Source organism: Quercus robur, chromosome 10 (genome assembly GCF_932294415.1).
Source record: "Quercus robur chromosome 10, dhQueRobu3.1, whole genome shotgun sequence".
NCBI lineage: Eukaryota > Viridiplantae > Streptophyta > Magnoliopsida > Fagales > Fagaceae > Quercus > Quercus robur.
Window position 1 is genome coordinate 4,150,534 of NC_065543.1, and position 19,836 is coordinate 4,170,369.

At 34.2% G+C, this 19,836-nt stretch overlaps 2 protein-coding genes across 11 annotated transcripts; both read right to left on the reverse strand.

The window, feature by feature from the left end:
- Positions 1–1,987: 1,987 nt before the first annotated feature.
- LOC126701620 (protein REDUCED CHLOROPLAST COVERAGE 3-like) lies at positions 1,988–19,793 on the reverse strand. 10 transcript variants are annotated; one of them, XM_050399893.1, is made up of 21 exons: positions 19,418–19,793; positions 15,706–15,865; positions 15,491–15,588; positions 15,023–15,150; positions 13,901–14,074; positions 13,665–13,769; positions 12,604–12,729; positions 11,563–11,709; positions 11,227–11,297; positions 9,171–9,253; positions 8,239–8,489; positions 7,379–7,420; positions 6,734–7,267; positions 6,079–6,233; positions 4,854–5,358; positions 4,206–4,268; positions 4,012–4,113; positions 3,606–3,841; positions 3,456–3,516; positions 2,744–2,830; positions 1,988–2,607 (listed from the first exon to the last, which is right to left on the reverse strand). In XM_050399893.1, exons 13-20 carry the CDS (start codon positions 6,950–6,952, stop codon positions 2,813–2,815), a joined length of 1,359 nt encoding a protein of 452 aa, XP_050255850.1. In that variant the 5' UTR covers positions 6,953–7,267; positions 7,379–7,420; positions 8,239–8,489; positions 9,171–9,253; positions 11,227–11,297; positions 11,563–11,709; positions 12,604–12,729; positions 13,665–13,769; positions 13,901–14,074; positions 15,023–15,150; positions 15,491–15,588; positions 15,706–15,865; positions 19,418–19,793; the 3' UTR covers positions 1,988–2,607; positions 2,744–2,812. The 10 variants fall into 10 exon arrangements, with proteins under 10 accessions (XP_050255850.1, XP_050255849.1, XP_050255853.1 ...); XM_050399892.1 differs by lacking the exon at positions 19,418–19,793 and having other exon boundaries at positions 2,717–2,830; XM_050399896.1 differs by lacking the exons at positions 13,901–14,074; positions 15,023–15,150; positions 15,491–15,588; positions 15,706–15,865; positions 19,418–19,793 and adding an exon at positions 13,084–13,181 and having other exon boundaries at positions 2,717–2,830; positions 13,665–13,777.
- On the reverse strand, positions 15,971–19,720 carry LOC126703739 (putative disease resistance protein RGA4). Its single transcript, XM_050402819.1, has one exon. The coding sequence runs from the start codon at positions 19,718–19,720 to the stop codon at positions 15,971–15,973; it is 3,750 nt and encodes a 1,249-aa protein (XP_050258776.1).
- Positions 19,794–19,836: the final 43 nt, after the last annotated feature.

Sequence of the window (19,836 nt, forward strand, 5' to 3'; positions counted from 1 at the left end):
TCAACAATATGTGCAAGAGGCTGAACACCAATCACTAACCACTATGATTTTTTTTGGTTCAAAGGAAATTTTACGGAAAATTGAAATATATTACAAAGTAGTCTCTTGCAAATTGAAGCCATATCAAAAGCCAAACAAATGATACCTCAAAAAATCCATGTAGCAAGCTTCAATGTATAAGCTTATCTATTAAACAAGGCAACAATATTGTCATCATCATCATTGATTATATTGTTAGGCAAAGATGACCTTTCACCACCAAAACAAGACAATTTCCCACTTAAAATCAAATATTTCAAAGCTCATTCAATTACAAGTAACAGATAACAAAAGTTTTATTTGTCCATTTTCTAATCCACATTTCCAAAATCCACTCTCTTACATTAAAATACAAGCATAAAAATCATGAATGCAGATGACACCTACATGACATGATAAAAGAGAGGTAATTGGTCGCACATTTTGGTGATCTCAAAAGATAGGCCCATTACTAGTAAAGCCCGTGGGTCCAACCCTTCCACACTATTCTCCTTTGCGAGCTCATACCACAACGTGTCCTTCACAGACTTGTGCCTTTTGACAATATTGTAAGGTTATAACTTGGAAATGGGATGTTAACCAAAAAAAAACTTGGAAGTGGGAAATAGTACTAGGAAGATATCCCTAGGTAGTCCAGTTTGCTTGGATACAAACATAAGTGGACAATATTGTTGGGCTCAATTTGTATTCCTACTTGTCTACTTTGGGTTTTTGCAACATTTATATATGATTATTTTATTAATAAGTTATTGGCAGAATCCTAATCTTAGTTTTTTATTTTTTTTTTTTTTTTTTTTTTTTTTTTTTTGGATAAGGAATCTTGGTTATTTTATTTGAGTGATTGATGTGGGCAACATTTATATATGATTATTTTTAATTTTTTGATTTATGCATATGATAACTCTGATGATTTTATTAATAAGTTATTTTTGATTTATTGGGTACAAAGAATTAATGGAAGTTGCTAACATGCATGCCCCTGACCTTTGTAAGAAACAATATAAAATGTGGAAAATAGATTAATTAGGTTATGTTTCCTTGTGAACAAAAGAGTAATTCAACATTCAGCTCTTTTTGGGACTAAATTTATATACCAAAAGAATTAACAAATCAAATTCCATTCTTAGGGATCTGGATCTCTGACAAATAGATTTATGAAATGCATAAAATGGTAGCACAAGTGTCTGATTTGGTTACAACATTATTAATGATGTTAAATTTTTTAGCAATTGATTATACTATCTTTTATTTTTTCTCTACTTCTCTTTTTTTTTTTTATTGGGGGGGGGGGGGGGGGGGGGGGGGGTGTGGGGATGTAATTCACCATACAATCTTTAGCCATCAAAATTAGCTGTCAATATTAAAGAGGTGATTTGTAATGGTAACTAACGACTAACCATCAACTAGCTTCAAGTGTGAGGATAGTTTGTGGGGGCGTAGTTGAGAACTACTCAGAGTCTCCTATAATTAAACATTCTCAAATCATTCTTCCCAAGTCTTGAATATAAATCCAAATGTGATTTCTGAAATCATTTTCCCTAGCCAAAAATAGATAATTAAATTTCAAAATAAAGAAGGGCCCGCATCTTCTCACAAAAATATTTGCAGCAAGCTAAACACTAGCTACCAACCAACCATTATGATTTTATTACTGGTTTCTTGGTTCAAAATTTTGAGTAAAAAATTAAGTAAAATGCACATTAGTTTTCTTGCAAACTAAAACCATCTAAAAACATATTCACGCTAGTAGAACACCCCCAGAAACAAAAGATGCCTCTAAAAGTTATGCATCAAGCATATGTATAAATTTATTTGTTAAGGAGGAGTCATTAATAATGGAAGCATTGATATTTATTTGTTGTGTATAACCAAATGATAGTCGGTGTTCATGCAAAATAGAAATAGAAAAATAGAAAGAAAAAAAAAATCACACAGGAAAACACAAAGATTTACGTGGTTCAGCCATAGGCCTACATCCACGGGCGGTGTTAAGGAAAAAGTTTCACTAAGAAAATAGGACCAATTACAAAGATAGTATAAATGTGCTATCACAAAACCCAAACACCAATACACCTAAAGAGCACTCTCACCAAAGCATGTGAGAAGAGAAATCTATAATTTCTCTTAAACAAAGCACCACTTGAACTTTTTTTTTTTTTTTTTTTTGAAATTCTTGAACTCTATTTTTTGTCACACAACAATTAACAAGACCACATCTATATAATAGTTTAGGTTTGCAACATGAACCAATAAGGTTGGCTAATCTTTGTGTGGAGCGCAAGTGACGTGGTGGACACTATTTGAAACCAAGTACACGGCAACATTACTTAAGCATTGTCAAGCCACCAACTCAACAATCATCATCATCATCATCATCATCATCATTGATCACACTGTTAAATCAATGATACCATTCATCACAATAGTAATAAGGCATTACTCTTCAATCAAACATATGATAGCTCATTCCATTGGAGAAGATCTTCCAATCCTCATTTCCAAAATCCACTATCTTAAATTAAAAGCATGACTGCTGATGATCTACATGACTTATACTAATGCAGAGAACTGCATCAAAAGAGATATACCAATCATTATCTGTCAAGTAAAATATGGTATTGACCAAAAAAAGAAAGTTGAATAATAACAGTAAAATAACAAGACAATTCTTAGTTACCATTATTTCTGCAAATGAAAACATCACCGTAGTTAATTATCAACTGCCCTTTGACATTTTCTTATGTTTGCACCATTGCTATGTCCATAAACCCATTCAGACATGTAAGAATACCTGCACATAAAGATTAAAAGGCATCATAAATGCCTGTAAATGTATGTTTTCATAGTCCATACCAAACAAATTAAAGTGGGGTGCAGCAAGCACCATTCAGATGTTTATCTACAAAGAATAATTCTAAAATTCACCACTCGCCTTTTATAGCCAAGTGGTATTTCTTTAACTTCCAAGGATGCACCCTATCTTAGAAGACTGGCCAGAAGTTCTGTTTCACCCCTTCCCCCTTCCCCTTCCTTTGGTTTGTATCTTGACAGAAAAATTTAATGGAGAAAATGGGAGAGGGAAAATGTACCATACATGAATGTCACTTTTATCTAGATATCTTGATTTTTTTCTGTTTTTCCTCCTCAAAACTCTAAGTAATATTGTCTAAGTACTTGATCCACCTTTGAAAATTGTTAATAATTTATCAAACAATGAGTAGTCAACATATGTTCACTAAGTTGCAGGTTAAGAATTTTAGTAAAGGAAGGAGAACTCTATATGTACACTTTGTAACAAGCGATGACTGTGTCAGCAAGAAAATTAATAACAGGGAAATCCAAGCTCATTCTGCATTTAAAATCATTCTGCTATTCAAGCTTAAAACAATTGTCAGTTTGCAAAATGAAGGTTATACCAGTAAATGGCAAAGAAGTCCTTTAGAAAAAGGCAGCCAGTCCCTTTCCAAAGGAGAGCACCTGAACACATGAAATTTTTTATGAGACATAGCTAATGCTTATAACCATATCATTGCATCGTAACCACAACTTGGCTTTTTGGAAAATACTTTTGAAAAAAGAACCATTCAAATCTAAGAATATGGTCATCATTCAATTCTTTGTCATTATCTTCCGTCTCACAACTTCCAAGTAAAAAATTTAGAGCCGAAGCTATTGCTGCCGGTAAGTCCTCTACATTGTCAACAGAGGCAACAACTGCTTTAAGTAGATGCTTGAAAGCTCGAGCAAGCATCCCATGGACACAAAGTGACTGTATACGGGGAAGTTTTTCTGCAAGTTCAACCTGATTTGTACAATGAGATTAGGACCAACAGAAACAAAACACTGCACATTTACTAGTTTTAAAATCATCCCCCTCCAGGTTTTCTAGAGACCAAAGTTAGAACAGCATTGATCTAGAATGTTGTTAGAGGAGGCAGGGAGGAAGAAAGAAATAGAGGGATTGTTTCTTACCACTCGACCCAAAGAGCGCATCTGTAGTCCCCTTAAATACATGAAGTCAGTTAAAGTACGGCCATCAACTGGAGAAAGTTCCAGTGACCCAAAATCTGTTACCTAAGAAAACAAGAGATCTAGTTCATAACCCTGCGTATAACAATTGTAAACTTAAGTACATAGCAAAACTCAGTGTATAAAAAGAATATTACCAGTTTTGGTAGTGCAAGTTCATCATAATACTCATGTGCCAGCCTGATCAGCTCATCTATTGACTGTTTGAAGAAGCAAATTGAAACAGTTAGTCCAAAAGATAACAAGAAACAACATTGGTACCATAATAACAACATTACAACAACCAAAAAAGAAACAATGAAACGTTCTAACAAGAAGAGGAAAGAATAAAATTTGAACGAAAATTCACTCCAAATCGGTTTGAAACAAAGTTCTTACATCCTTCTAAATGGTGATTCACATAATCATCTATGTCTACTTTTAATCACGTGACTTATTTAATAGTCATGTAACTTCTTTCTTTTTTTATACATACAGTAGGATTTGAAACCTAAGGCATCTGCTCTATGATAATTTCTATTGAGCATCAGGCCAACACACAAATGAGTTTCTTTTTAGTGTAGAAGGATTCGAGCCCAGGTCCTTCATTCAACAATAAGACACTTTACTAGAAAATACACATTGATGGTCATCCACTCCACATAATGAGTTTAAGTAGTTTCCTCCAACCCAATTTATTTTGTAAGGAATTTTAGTTAAAATGAACAAGCAAAATAGCACATATGTACTAAAATTGAATCAACAGGTTCATAATGTAACAAAAATTATTAGAGTTCCAAAGAAACCTTTAAATGAAGACCAGTCCCAGTTTCTTTCAGACTCAAGAAGGCATCTTCAGAAATTAGCTTCTCCAGTTCTGCTACGCCTTTGAGTTCACCATTGCTTAGCTCTCCCAAATCAGTTTCCGAATTCAGATTGCCAGGTCTAGAATCATTTTCTTCCTTATCAGTGCTACTTGCACAATTTTCTTTCTTTTCCCTCTTCTTCAAAAATTTAAACTGCTTTTCAAGACCTTTGACCAAATGTTCAGCCCCATTATCATCATCTGGGCTTTTAGACTTGTTTCCTGTTGGACTTTCCTGCTTTTGTAGATGTTGTACCCAACAAGAACCAAGTTCCCATCTCATAGACCTCTTAGAATCAATGGGCATCTCCTTTAACTTTTTCAAGCTCTCTTTAACTACTCTTCTGACCAGACATCTGGACACTTCATTGCCATCCAAGTTAGACTGAGGTGACCAACATCCTCCCGATGGTTCAGCACTAAACTTATGAAGCAGAAACCTCAAGCTGTAAAATAGTTTTGTATTCAATCAGTCCAAAGGGTAATATGCATGCAGCAACAGTCGGCCTTTAAAAATACATCTTAAACTCTCTAAAGCACTTCAAAAGTACTTGATCATTACTATTGAATCTAGCATAATGGAACTGAACTAAATCTATTGAGAATTGTTTTCAGAGCCAAGTAATCTGCACTTTCCACATGCATATTTATGATTTAGAGGATCTAAAGCTATGCATTACAAGAACATGCCTAACTTTTCAGAATTTTCCATATTTATGAGAGGAAAAACCAACTCTCTTTTAAGTTTCAAAGGAGTTGATCAGAAATTAGGAAAATGATCCAACTATTGATTTCCAGACAAAGGAACTTAAGAGTTCTACGCCACCAATCATACCCACCGCATCATGTTGTTCAAAGGCATACTGCCATTTTTTGGCTAAAAAAGCTATAGAATCCTTTTTAACAACTTTTATATTTGTATTACCAGTCATTCACTTACAAAGCATATTAACTTAACAAGTCTGATTATCATTCTTTTCTTTATTTTTTTCTTGTTTTCAGTGAACGTCCTCAACATCATTAATATATGATGCAGGTGAGGCGACCTGTATATTGTTAAGACCTGCCAACAGTATTGCCTAGCATGTGTGCAATATGTGCATGCAACTACAAATGGATCAAAACCAGACTCTTTAGTAATGAGGGCATTAGCTTATGGATCAAACCTGTTAATGTTAAGAGCATTTGCCCCACCATCTGGTTGATCATCAATTTCAATATCTTGAGTGTGAAACTTTGCCTTCTTCACATTACCAACAACCTTTACAGTAGCAGTGTATCCACAATGCCTTACATTGACAACACCCAAGGAGGATGTATCCTGCAAAAGTTTCAACCACTTGAGAAAGTTTGGACATGTGCAACTAAGATCAGTCAACGGCATCAGTTAGGGGTGATGACTTTTCCATGTTGAGAGCATTACAAGGACAAGGAGAAGAACCAAAGATAATGGATAATTAGGAAGTGGAATAGACACGTTGCCTTTGATATCAAAGAAAACGATGACTCAATTTCAATGAACAAAACCGGACATAGAATTTGTGTAGCTTATAGTAAATAGTTGAGAGAAGGACAACATGCATATGCTCAGTATAGAAACAAAACTGAAAATGCTTAAATTACTAGGTTTATATCTAGACAGATCAGCTGAGGAATCAGAGACAGCCTAATGCAATTGAATACGTAGTATCCAAAAATGTAGAAACTAGAAAGGAGCCTTCACTTATATTTATAAACTTATTTAGATACATATTAGTATATTACTCACATTTTAAACATGCATTCATATATAATCTTGCAGCATAGGAGAAAAGTACTTACATGAATCACTACACTCTCATTTGCAGTTAACCCCTTAAGCAAATTCCGTTGAGCAGCTTCCTTGTCAGACATATTGGATAATTGACGGCCATCAGTTTTTATATCATATTTTGAGCCTGCATCAGTTGTATCACGTTTTACAATAATGGACAGATCTCCCACACGATCCTCATGCAAGACTGAGTCTGGTTTACTGCTTATTGTATCCTTCGCTTGCATATTGGAATCTATGAGATGGCGTATTGCTGCAACAGCTTTAAAGATTGAGACATCATCAAATTGACTATGAAGTAAAAAAGCCTTCCGGTCTTGGACCACCCTCTCCTCCTCAGTTTTACAAGGTAGGCAAGCCAAAATTGCAAAATCAGTTGCCCATGGTCAAAGATCAAATTCACCATTTCTTCCCCAGCCACCACCATTGCCACCCCAATTTTCATCTTCTGTTGGCAGTAATGGGAAGTCCGATGGAGAATCAGCAACAGATGGAGGAGCAAGCCATGTATTCGCTCGAAATCCATATGGAAGATTACCAAACTAAGGGAGGGAATCAGAAGAACACAATGAATTATTTAAAAAGCTTATGCATTTTTGCTGTAAATAAAATACATTTTTAAATTGAATTTTTTATTGTGATAGAATATCTACCTTATTATGTTCTACAAAAGCTTTCATCAAATATTCATATGCCTGCATTATAATATATAACTCAGAGCATGAGCAATCTAAGACCATTTTGTGCAAGCCTACATGACCTCAAATTGGGAAATTGAAATATCATTCGCATTTGTAATTTAGTGAGGCAATGTGCCACTTCCACCATAGGTAGATTCTGTAGCTTCTTGCAAGTGTATAGCTCCTATAGAAATGAAAGTTTTCCAGATACCATATAAGATAGTTTATTTGATTCATTGGTGTTCAAATAGGCTAGTGTAGATAGTTGAAAAGGCTGAAGCAAAGACTTGAGATTAAGCCAAACGCATGATAGCCTATTTGTTTGTAATGACATGTTATTGACTAGAGAAAAGACCAATTCTTATGCTTTTCCTTTATATTACAAAAGATTTTCTCCCATGTGAGATATTCTAATTGTGTGTTTTTGGTAACAAACTAAAGTGTGGTGAAAGGGATCAAGATGCGCCACAATTGACAAAATCAAAGCTCCCATTACCAAATAGTTGTTGGATCATCACCAATACCATTTATATATTTGTCTATGTACAATTTTAAGCAATCAGCAATACATGTGCTACTAGGACCTTGGACAATAGTTCTAAAGCTAGATATATGATAAATAAGCAACTCTTTGGAAAACTTTTGAAATGACAAAAAACTGTAAGTTTGATTGAACCTTTTTAACTGTATGAAATTTGTAAAATATCAGTCATGTGCTTGTATTATAATGTTTTTAAGAAAATGAAGGAAATATAACTGTAAAGTACAAAAAATTGAGTTTCTTATGCATTATGCAACATTGAAGAGAATAAGGTCTCAGCAAAAAGAAGTACCTGAACATGTTTCCTGCACTAATGAATTTTCAAGTTTGGAGGGACTTATCACTTGCTTTTTATGATTTCTCTATCCAGGTATACTAGGGACCGTTTCCCTTGGCATATCCTTCTTTTAAATGAGGGAAACAAAAAATCAGCAGCATATTGTAAGGGAACAGACCAGCTTCTTGAAATCATAAGTACATTGTGGGTGCAAAACTTGAAGAGAATTTTCCTTTTTCTCTATTTGGACAAAATATGAGGGCCTTCTGTTAAATATAAAAACTTATTTAAAAAAAGCACTAAAATTATGTTTAACACTAATTAATTAACATTGAAGGGCCTTATAACACAACAACAATGACCAATGATTTTCTAATTTATGGAAAAATGAAAAACACATCATCCATCAACAAATAGGAACAATTTAGGAGAGGTTACTGCAACTGGCATATATGGCCATGTATTAATATCCAAAATTTTGAAAAATCTGTAGGAAGCCGGCAAAAAGTTTATGCCTGCATATTGAAAATGAAAATGAGAAAGAACTATTAAAAAACAATCTGAATTGTGGATTTTATTAGCTATATCTCAATTTGAAGCTCTTTTTACACGAAGAATTATTAACAATCTCAATTATGGATTTTATTAGCTATATCTAAAATTTTCAATGGGGAATTTTTTTTTTTTTTTAATTTTAGAAATAAAAAATAGAGGAACTTAAATTGTATTACTTATAATTAATTCTCTATTGTTGGAATATGAGAAAAATTAGATTCATAAGCTCTTTCTCCAGAAAACCAATAGAATAATAGTCTCTAAACCTTAAACATGAAAATCATTCCAAGAAACAAGAAGGATAAACCAAGGGGTGAGAATAACTGCATAAACAATATACTAGTTGAGAATAAGAAAGACAATAAAAGAGGAGAAGATTTGAGAGAACTTACCAACTTTAATCAACTTTCATCAGCTCCCATCTATAATAAATTATTTCTCCAGCCAGAAAGAATAGATAAATTTCCTCAAGTGCCTACAACACATCACAACAGAATAATTTTTATGATAGAATAAGAAAAATTTTGAAAAAGGAAAAGACTAAGGAAAATTGGATGGTGATGAAGAGATTAGGAGTCAATAATGTGTGATTGGTAAATTTAAAGGTATGCTCAAAACAAAGAAGTTGCCATCTATCACTTGCTTGGAGCATGTGCTGGATCTTGCCTTTTTCAAAACCATGACAATAGTCATCAAAGTCTATTAAGTATCAAAATCAAGGTAGTTCAAACTACTTATGTCAATACTGATCATAAAAGACAAAACTTATAGAAAATTTGGCTTTTATATAAACGAAACTGTACTAATAATATCAAATACTAGCCAATAGGTTTTAGTTATTAGAGATAGGTCCATTACCTTATATGCAAGCAATTAGGAACTATCCTCTGAATGTCTGCTTGATCTAGAGCATCCAGTACAAAGGTCACCCGTTTGGCAAGAAAATAATATAAAGCTTACAAGAAGAAAAAACCACTATAGATGGAAAACTTTAATTGGAGATAGAATTTTCATATGTTCTAATAGAGATATGTACAAGCAATTTTTAGTGCAATGTTTTGATGAAATAAAAAAAGGCTAAACCATGGATGTCTACCTCATAGTCTAGTAAAGTGTTGAAGTCACCAACAAAGACGCTTCAAAAGTTAGAAAGCCATAACAAATCAACATTTGAAATGAAACATGGTGGAATTGTTAGGAATACTACATACATGAATAGAAGATGAAAGCAACGATCATGAAAGCATTGGAAAAACCTAGGCCTCACCTAATGCATTACTGATAGTGTTTCCAAGTATAGTGCAGCGATCATGACTTGCAAATACATATACAATATGACTCCAGTTGACCTAAAAACAGAAGTTCCTATGAAAAAATTAAAAGAAAACTCAAAGAGAATCAAATTAATCAACGTAGTTTCAATGTAATCTTCAAGACAATCTTAATTAATGGTAATATGGCTTATACTGTATCATAATTTGATCCCAAAAAATAAAATATGGAATCAAGGTCTCATTCAATTTAATTAGAATCTAAAGATGCCCTTCCTTATGGAGAACAGTAAACAAGACTTTTAATTTCATGTAAAACTCAAATTAAGATAGAATAAATAATGTATGTCATTGATGAATTTTCAAGTTTGAAAACTAACTTCAAGTACTTTTAAGCAAGGGTAAAACTGTAGGAAAAAATGAAAAATGAATGTCATTGATTATTTTTCAAGTTTGAAAACTAACTTCAAATTATCTCTTTATTAAAAGAAAAAACAAAAAAAAAAAAAAAAACTTCAAATTAATTCACAACATCAACAACTATTATGGAGTTTAAAATTATAGGCTCACCTAATGACAATCTTAGAATTCAGTCATACATTTGGAATTTCTTCTCATAGATTCCAGATATACCTAAGGGAGAACCTTCAAAATTTGTACAAATACAAAGGGTCCTAATTACCGCAAATTGGTAACTTAAAACTGTAAAGATAGTAACAAGTAATCAGAATTTCATATATAAAATATCACAAAAAATAAGAGGGTGTTAAACCCACCAACCTCACCCTTCCCTTAAAACTTATAAGGAGACGAAGTGCCAATCGAGCTAGAGCTCATCGTTTGTCCAATGTTTCAAGGAGTGAGACACCAGGTAGAACCTTTGTGATATGTTTTTTGTTAGCATCCTCTATAACCAAAGACAGAACTCATTGGCAAGAATCAGAATTTACCCATGCTTGGAGCATGAGCTGTGCTTCTTACATTTTTCAAAATCATGACAGAAGTCATTAGAATCAGTCAAGACCATGGTTGTTTAAACTACTTATGTCAATACTAATCATGAGTGACTAAAATTTTTAAAAGAGTTTGACTCTTGGTCATGAGTTACAAAACCATATTGTGCTATAAATAACAAATAATAGCCAATTGTTTTAGTTTATAGAGAAAGGTCCATTACCTTATATGCAAGTGATTAGGATCTATCATATGAACGTTTGCATAATCAAGAGCATCCAGTATTATGGTCACCTGTTTGGTAAGACAATAATTTAAAGCTTCACAAGAAGAAAAGACCATTATAGATGGAAAAACTTAATTGGAGGTAGTGTTTTTAAATGTTTTAATAGAGATATGCACAAGTTATTTTTAGTGAATGTTTTTATGAAATCAACAAATAAAAATGCTAACTAATTAATTATAATTAAAAAGAACCCAATTAATTTTTTTATAAATTGAAATAAATCCTCAACCACTCCAAAAAACTTCAACTTAGTTTTACATAGAAAGATATTACATGCATATTGCTTTGCTGGGAGATTCCATTGTTGGCCAATTTGGCTCCAAAATGGATGATCTGTAAAGTGTCTGTGACATTGGAAAAGAAAGGTCTGCCAAATCAGAAACTACAAGTGGCTAGTTCACAAGAATGGCCAAGTGCTACCTATGGATTACAAATTTGAAAATATTGTTCAATGACAAAATGATATCACCACTTATAAATTACATATACCAGAGTATGAAGATTGAAAAGGGGAAATGGTATCTAAACTTACAAAATAACGTTAAAACTTTGCAAGTCAAGGAATCTGTTCTTATTGGGGAAAGAAAACTAAATTTTCCCTATCCTACCAAGTTCGGAAGGAAGTATCATATTCTCTTTTTTTTTTTCCCTGTCTTGGATTTGATCAAGGCAAACGTGTTCAGGCCATTTTGGATCTAGATGGTCTATTTTTCAATATGAAATGTACTGACTAGCAAGAACACCCAATTTCTTTTCCTAACCCTTTTCTTATACACTCATACAGAATATACTAAATGTTGATTTGGGAGACTCGATTATGTGAGTGATTTTTAAAGATATATTATTTTGCTAACTTCTTTAAAAGAGCTAACGAGTATAAGCATAATGCTATTATTTTGAACTTCGATTAAGAAGCTAGATTTCAAGAAAATTGAGCAATTATTGGATCAATTGTTCAAAAAAATAAGATAAAAAACTGATCATTAGCTGATAGTAGTAGCTTTTTTCCAGGACACTTGACTGACAGTTTGTATATATATTTTTTTTAAATATATGATTCTCCTACACTTTGTTATGTTTACTTATTTTGACGGGTAGTTGAAGTATTTGATCTTATTTGTGCACAGGTGGCTCTCAATTCTCCTAGTAAAAACACAAATACTAAATAACCCTACAGACACATACTCAATTTTTGTGAATAACTTAAAGAAATTGGATATATAACGCAATACATTTGAGTATTTGATGCTCAAAAAAAAATTATAATAATAATAGTAAAAGAGAAAGTACAAAGTCTGTTTTGGATTGACTCACCAGTGGATAACTATAAGATGCTATCTGTTTCAAACTTTCTATTTTCATTTAATACAGACATTCTTGGACCTGTCGAGCTCTTTTTCCCACAGCACATTCTTCCTTTCAATGGTGACAGTAAAATATCTGCAGTTTCAACCATATGTGAGGCAATTAATGCATCAACTTAATGTATGCCTATAAATGAATGGTTACCTAATAATAACAAAAGAGAAGTAGAACCAAATTATCAATTTTAAATAGCAAAAACAGGGGGGGGGGGGGGGGGGGGGAAGAGGTTGGTGGTGACTTGGCAGGTTAGGTTGTCAAATGTATTGCATTATAGATCTCATGAAGGCTTGCCCAAATTGAGTAATAGGCTAACAGCCCAATACCAACACCAATCATGCCAAATTAATTTTATAAGAAAACTATTGATTAACAATTTTTTCTTTTTCCTTTTTTTGAGTAACAGGTGAGTAAACATTAGAGAAAAATTACCAACGCTTATAAACTACTATTAGCTCTCATAGTTGAGAGTGAATTAGTTGATTGATTTTTCCTCCAGCTATACGCAATAGAAATGTCATCCCCAATGCCTACACATCATATATAAACCTAATCAAAAATAAATTCAAGGACATAATTGTGCAAAGAAAAATAAATCTTATTTCAGTAATATTTGAAGATCTACATATGCCATGCAACAAAATATGATGCACCAAATGTGAAACATTAGACAAAAGGACACTTAAGAGAAATATACTGTTTTTTTATTCTTTTTAGCTTAAAATAAGATTCAAACGTCTTTTTGAATATTTGGAATAAGGGCAATCTTGCACCATTTTGTGCTTCAGTACACCTTTAATTGGGAAATGTTGGATAATTAGCATGTTGAAGTACACCTTTGATTAAAAATGAAGGATAACCAGCATCTGTAAATGGTATACAAAATTATAAACAACTAATTTAGTAAATGATATACAAAATTGGAGGGAGATTAAAAAAATAAAGGAATGCATTTTAGATATTTTTGTTGGAAGAGAGAAATTAGAAGAGAAGAGGAGATTGGGTTAACTCACAAATTTTAATGTAATCATTGGAACCAATTTAAAATTCCTTCTATTGTGATTTTTGGACTACAACCAATCCTCTAGTACTGGGACACTCTTGCTCCTTCCATATTCCTTCCAAAGTGAACAATAAAAAAATCCATCTATGATTTTATTCTTAGCTTTCGCATGGATATAAATTGAAATAAATCCTCAACCACTCCGGAAAACTTCAACTTAGCTTTCCATAGAAAGGGATTACACACCTATTGCTTTGCTGGGAGATTCCGTTGTTGGCCGAGCAGCTTAGGTAACCAAAAGAACATTTGGCGCCAAACTGGATGATCTGTAAAGGATCCTTGACAGTTGACATTGGAAAAGAAAGGTCTGCTGAATCAGAAACTAAAAGTGACTAGCTCACAAGAATGGCCAAGTGCTACCTGTGGATTACAAATTTGAAAATATTGCTTAATGATGAAATGATATAACCACTTCCACTTATAAATTACATATATCACAGTATGAAGACTGAAAAGGTGCAATGATATCTCAGGTCAAGGAATCTGTTATTATAGGGGAAAGAAAAAAAAATTCCCTATCCTTACTGCCTTGACTGAGTTCAGTAGGAAGTATCATATTCTTTTTTCTTTTCCTTTCCTTCTTTTTCCTTGGCTCTTTTGGATGTAGAGTGTCTCTTTTTCAATATGAAATGTTACTGACATGCAAGAGCACCCGATTATTTTCCTAACCTTTTCTTATACATTCATACAGAATGTACTAAATCTTGATTTGGGAGATTTGATTTTGTGAGTGAATTTTTAAAGATATTTACTGTGATGAAAGGCTGCTTTCGGATTGAAAAATTAATTCACCAATAAGAACATACTTGGTAGTTAGTGATCTTCCATTTAGCTTTAGTTTTGCTAACTTCTTTTAAAAAGCTGATAACTATAAGCATAATGCTATGATTTTGAATTGCCACTAAGTAGCTAGATTTCAAGAAAAATGAGCAATTACTGGATCAATTGTTCAAAAAAATAGGATAAAAACCTGATCATTAGCTGACAGTAAAAGCTTTTTTCCAGGACACTTGACTGACAGTTTGAATTTTCTTAAAAAAAACATATGATTCTCCTACACTTTGTTATGTTTTTTATTTTCAATGGTAGTTGAAGTATTTGGACTTATTTGTGCACAGGTGGCTCTCAATTCTCCCGGTAGAAAAACAAATAGCAAATAGCCCTACAGACACATCATGCCCAATTTTTGTGAAAAAACTTCAAGAAGTGGATATGTCATGAAAGACAAGCAGATCATTGAGTATTTATTGGTCAAAAAAAAATTAATAGCAAAGAGAAAGGTAGGAAGTCTGTTTTGGATGGACTCACCAATGGATAACTATAAGATGCTATCTGTTGGCTGTTTAAACTTTCCATTTTCATTTAATAGAAAAAAGGACCCGTGGAGCTCTTTTTCCCATAGCACATCCTTCCTTCCAATGGCAACAGTTAAATATCTGCAGTTTCTGCCATATGGTGAGCTTAATGCCTTAATGTATGCCAATAAACGAATGGTTATCTACTAACAAAAGAGAAGTAGAACCACATTATCAATTTTAAATTACAAAAACAAAGGGAAAAAAAAAAAAAAAGAGGTTGGGGGTGACTTGGCAAGTTAGGTTGTTAAATGTATTGCATTATAGATCTCATAGAGGCTTGCCCCAATTGAGTAACAGCCCAGTAGCAACACTAATCATGCCAAATTAATTTTACAAGAAAACTATTGATTAACAATTACTTCTTTTTTCTTTTTTGTTTTGTTAAGTAACAGGTGAGTAAACATAAGAGAAAACTTACCAGCTCTTATGAACTATTGTTAGCTCTCACAGTTGAGAGTGAATTAGTTGATTGATTTTTCCTCCAGCTATACACAACAGAAATGTCATCCCCAATGCCTACACATCAAGCTAAAAATAAGGGTGAAAACTAGAGAGAGAGAGCAAGAATTTGGGGCAATTATGAAATGAGATTATCATAGAAAAAGAAAAGAAGAGAAGATTATATAAACTTACCACTCAAGTTGCTTCCTCTTTAATAACATTAAAGCTATGGACAAGTCTGCACAGCTATCCTTTGGTATAAAAATATTACCCATCGATTTCTAGGGAGTGGATTGACATTCCATGAGATTAATTACTTCTCCGCAGTGCCAGGAAACATATTTTGGGAAAACTGAAAGACAGAAAGGAAGAAATTAGGGGGCAATTAAGAATATAGGGTATTAGAGAAATCAGGAAAACTGAAGAAGAGGATTTGAGGTATCAGTAAATTTACCACTCAAAAGACTTCGACATATGGAATATGGGCGATTTTGGACCACTCTGCCCCGCTACCTCTTGCACATCTTTCCTTTAATTTGGGACAATCAAAAATCTCCAATGTTCGTAATTTAGTGAGGCGTTGCATGGCTTGCGATGTGGGCAGATACATCAGGTTCTTGCAGTCCCAAAGATACAGTGTGTGAAGAGAAGATAAGTCGCACAACCACTCAGGCAAAGCTTCCAGTCCATCAAAGTTGTGTATGAACAGATATTCAAGTGAAGTGAAGTGTTGTATTTCATCCGGGAGAGAGTTGAGTTTAGCCCACCCACACAATGATAGTGATTCAAGGGACGTGTGCAAGTGTTGGATGGAACTGAGACTGGGGAACGCATCCAACTCTTCACAAAACCCACTGATCGCCAAATACTTTAAGCGGGTGACGCACTCTAACCCCTTTGGCAAACACGTTAACTTTAACGTTTGGCAACCGAAAATGAATAGACGGGTAAGAGAATGCAATTCTCCTAGATCTGGAATTGATTTCAGATTAGGACAATCGCAAATTTTTAAAACCGTAAGAGAATGCAATTTTCGTAGCTCTGGAATTAATATAAGATTTGGACACTCTTTTATACTCAAACTTGAAAGCGACGTGCAGGATTGTAACGCAGTCGGTAGAACTTCGTCACCACACGATATTGCCAGACTTCGGAGAAGGGACCCCGCACCTTGTAGACTTGGAAAGGATCTCAAATTAGGACAACCACTTACTTCAAACGTCTCAAGAGAAGGGAGGGTGAGCGGTGCGTTCGACAATTCACTCAATTTCTTACATCCTCTTATTCTGAATGATTGGAGAGAGGTTGCATCTTGATGCAGCGAGATGGAAACCAAATCAGTACAATCATATATGTCTATAGACATGAGACTCCTATTATTCTGCAATAACTGCTCTGGCAAACAAACAAGTTCTGAAATAAGCCAAATTTGGAGGGAGGTGAGTGTGGTAAGCTTGCTGATAATCCTTTCGAATGCCGTGCTTTTGATTATATAAATATTTAACTTCTTAAGAGACGGAAAATGATATGGAGCACTTGTCAATTGGCCACATGATGAAATGGTCAACTCCTCAAGGCAAGGAAACACCGTTTCTATTGTTGTCAACTCCATCGCGTCCTTCCATTCCACTAGATTGGGCAACTTCCGCAAAACAAGTGTTTTCAAAGCTGGGAACACAACATTTCTGCCACTACCACCTCCACTATTACTTGATCTCTCACCACCATAATTAATGAAAAATTCTGTTCCTATAGATGTCACGTTATCCATTTCCACTATTTGAAGAACCTTGAGTCGGGGTAAATGCCCAAGTGTAGGAAGCTTGTTGCACTTGTTACAGTTTTCTAAACGAATTTCAAACAGATGGTCCAAAACAAACAAACCACCACTACTGTTATCACGTGCCAATATCCATGAAGGGAACTTCTCACCCTTGAAATTTTCAATCTCTAAGCTTTTCAAACTTGGGTGAGGTTGAAGGCCTTCCAGTACATCCTCATCATTATTGTTTCCATCCCTTTCTCTATTCCAATAGAATCCCAACTTCTGCACTCCTGCCTTTCCCACTAAATTTGCAGTTTTGGCTTCTTCTTTATCTCTCACATGCTCTAGATTGTAAATACTTAATTTTCCTCTGAGTTGGCTTAAGCATCCCACTTCTTCAATTCGATGACCAGCATCTTGACCGATGACAATGAAAGGCAACGTTTGAAGGCAAGTCAACTGCCCCATATTTATTGGCAATTGTTTTATATACCGATGATCAATATCAATATGTCTCAAGTTAGTCAAATTTTGTAGATCATTTGGAAGCTCTTTAAGAAGATAACAAGACTTGATTATTAGAGTTTGTAAGTTATAGAGCTTAGTAACAGAATTGGGTAATACTTTGATGTCAGTATGATCGATGCGAAGAAGCCTCAAATGTCTGAACTCACCAATTGACCTGGGCAACTCGTTTACATGTTTCCCGGATAAAGATAGACTACGTACACATTTTAATTCCAATAACTTGTCGCCAAGATTAGCACCTATAGAATAAATTGTGCGCAATCTACCCATGACATCTCTAGATTGTAGGATTGTTGGTGTTCTTTGGTCATTGCATATAATAGATAAACGTCGGATATGAGACAACTCAGTGTCATTTCCCACTGTGTCATCTAAATGCAAGGTTTCCCCTTTTGAAATTGAGAGGGCAAGATCATGTACAAGATCATGCATCTTGCAGCTTACAATATCACCATAATTATCCCTTTTTATATCTTGGAATAAGGAATTTGCCAATAAAATATCAAAATACTTGAAACCATTATCCTCCGGCGAAAAACGTTCTTGAGTTGGTTGGAGGAACCCTTCAGCCATCCAATGTTGAACTAGTTCTTCCTTTCCCATTTCATAATCTTTAGGAAAAATTGCACAATATGTGAAACACCTTTTTAGAGATGGTGAATAAAGATGATCAAAGCTTAATTTTAGTATGGATAAGACTCCATTGCTATCAATTAGGGAATTCCAAACACTACTATTTTGAATTGCCAACCATTCACTTTCCTCCTTTTTACAATACATCATCCCTCCTAAAACTCTTGCAAGTAATGGAACCCCACCACATTTTTTTGCAATCTCCTTTCCAATAGCCTCCAAATTTGGAGTTAGTGGAATTTTTTCATTAAGAGATACTTTTTTCTTAATTATGGACCAACAATCATCTTCTGATAGTTTTTCCAAGTGACGTCGAGGAAATGTCCCCATAATTTCAGCCACCTTGTCACTACGAGTTGTTACAATAATACTATTTCCCACATTCAAGTTCATTCCTATCAGAGAACTCCTTAAAGTCTCCCATTTCACAAGATCTTCATTCCATACGTCATCAAGTACGAGAATATATTTTTGACCTTGTAACTCTTTTTGAAGGCATTCAAGTATTGTATTCTTATTTTTTAATGGACTTGACTTAGAAGTAAGGGATTCAAGAATCTCTTCTAAAATCTTTTTATCTTCAAACTCAGTGGAGACACATACCCATATTGTCTTATCAAAATGTTCTTTTACTAACTCATGACTGTACACTAATTTTGCTAGAGTTGTTTTTCCCAAACCTGCCATTCCTACTATAGGAATGACCGAAAGTCGTTCTTTGGCTGCATTAAGCAACAACTCTACAATTTCTGAGACAAGATCTTTCCTTCCTACAACTTCAGAATGATCAAGAGAGGAGTCTGTCTCTCGGTGGCTTGGGATAATCTTAGGATTCGCATTTACTAATTCGACTCTAGTAAGTCCATATTGATTTGCTTCATCATTAATTCTCTTTAGCGATTCAGCAATAGCCTTAACTTTGTTGGCCATCTTGCAACGAAATGCAATGGGATTTGAAAATGAAAAGAAGAAGCATACCTTTCTCTTCATTTGATTTCGGATCTCCACCTTTCGCTTGAGAATCTCATAAGCAAGCTCGTCCAGCACATCATCAGCATCATAAGCAACATCTTTAAGCCTCTGCAACCAAAGCCTCACAAACTCTTCTCTCACTAGCCTTCTCTCTGCATCAGCCAACACAGCTTGAATCATGGTTAATGAGTCACGAAGCCGTGTCAGCTCATCTTTGAAACCCCAAGCAACGCCGATCTGTTCAGTAGCAAGTGAAATCAGCTTGCCTAGTATTTCCTCAGCAACAACACTAAGGAGAGTCTCAGCCATCTTCAGTTTGGTACTGTGGTAAGTCAAAAATAAGCTCAGAGTATTTGGAAGCAATAGAAGAATTGTGATGTTAAATACTAACAACAACAATTAATAATGTAGAAGGAGGGAACCCT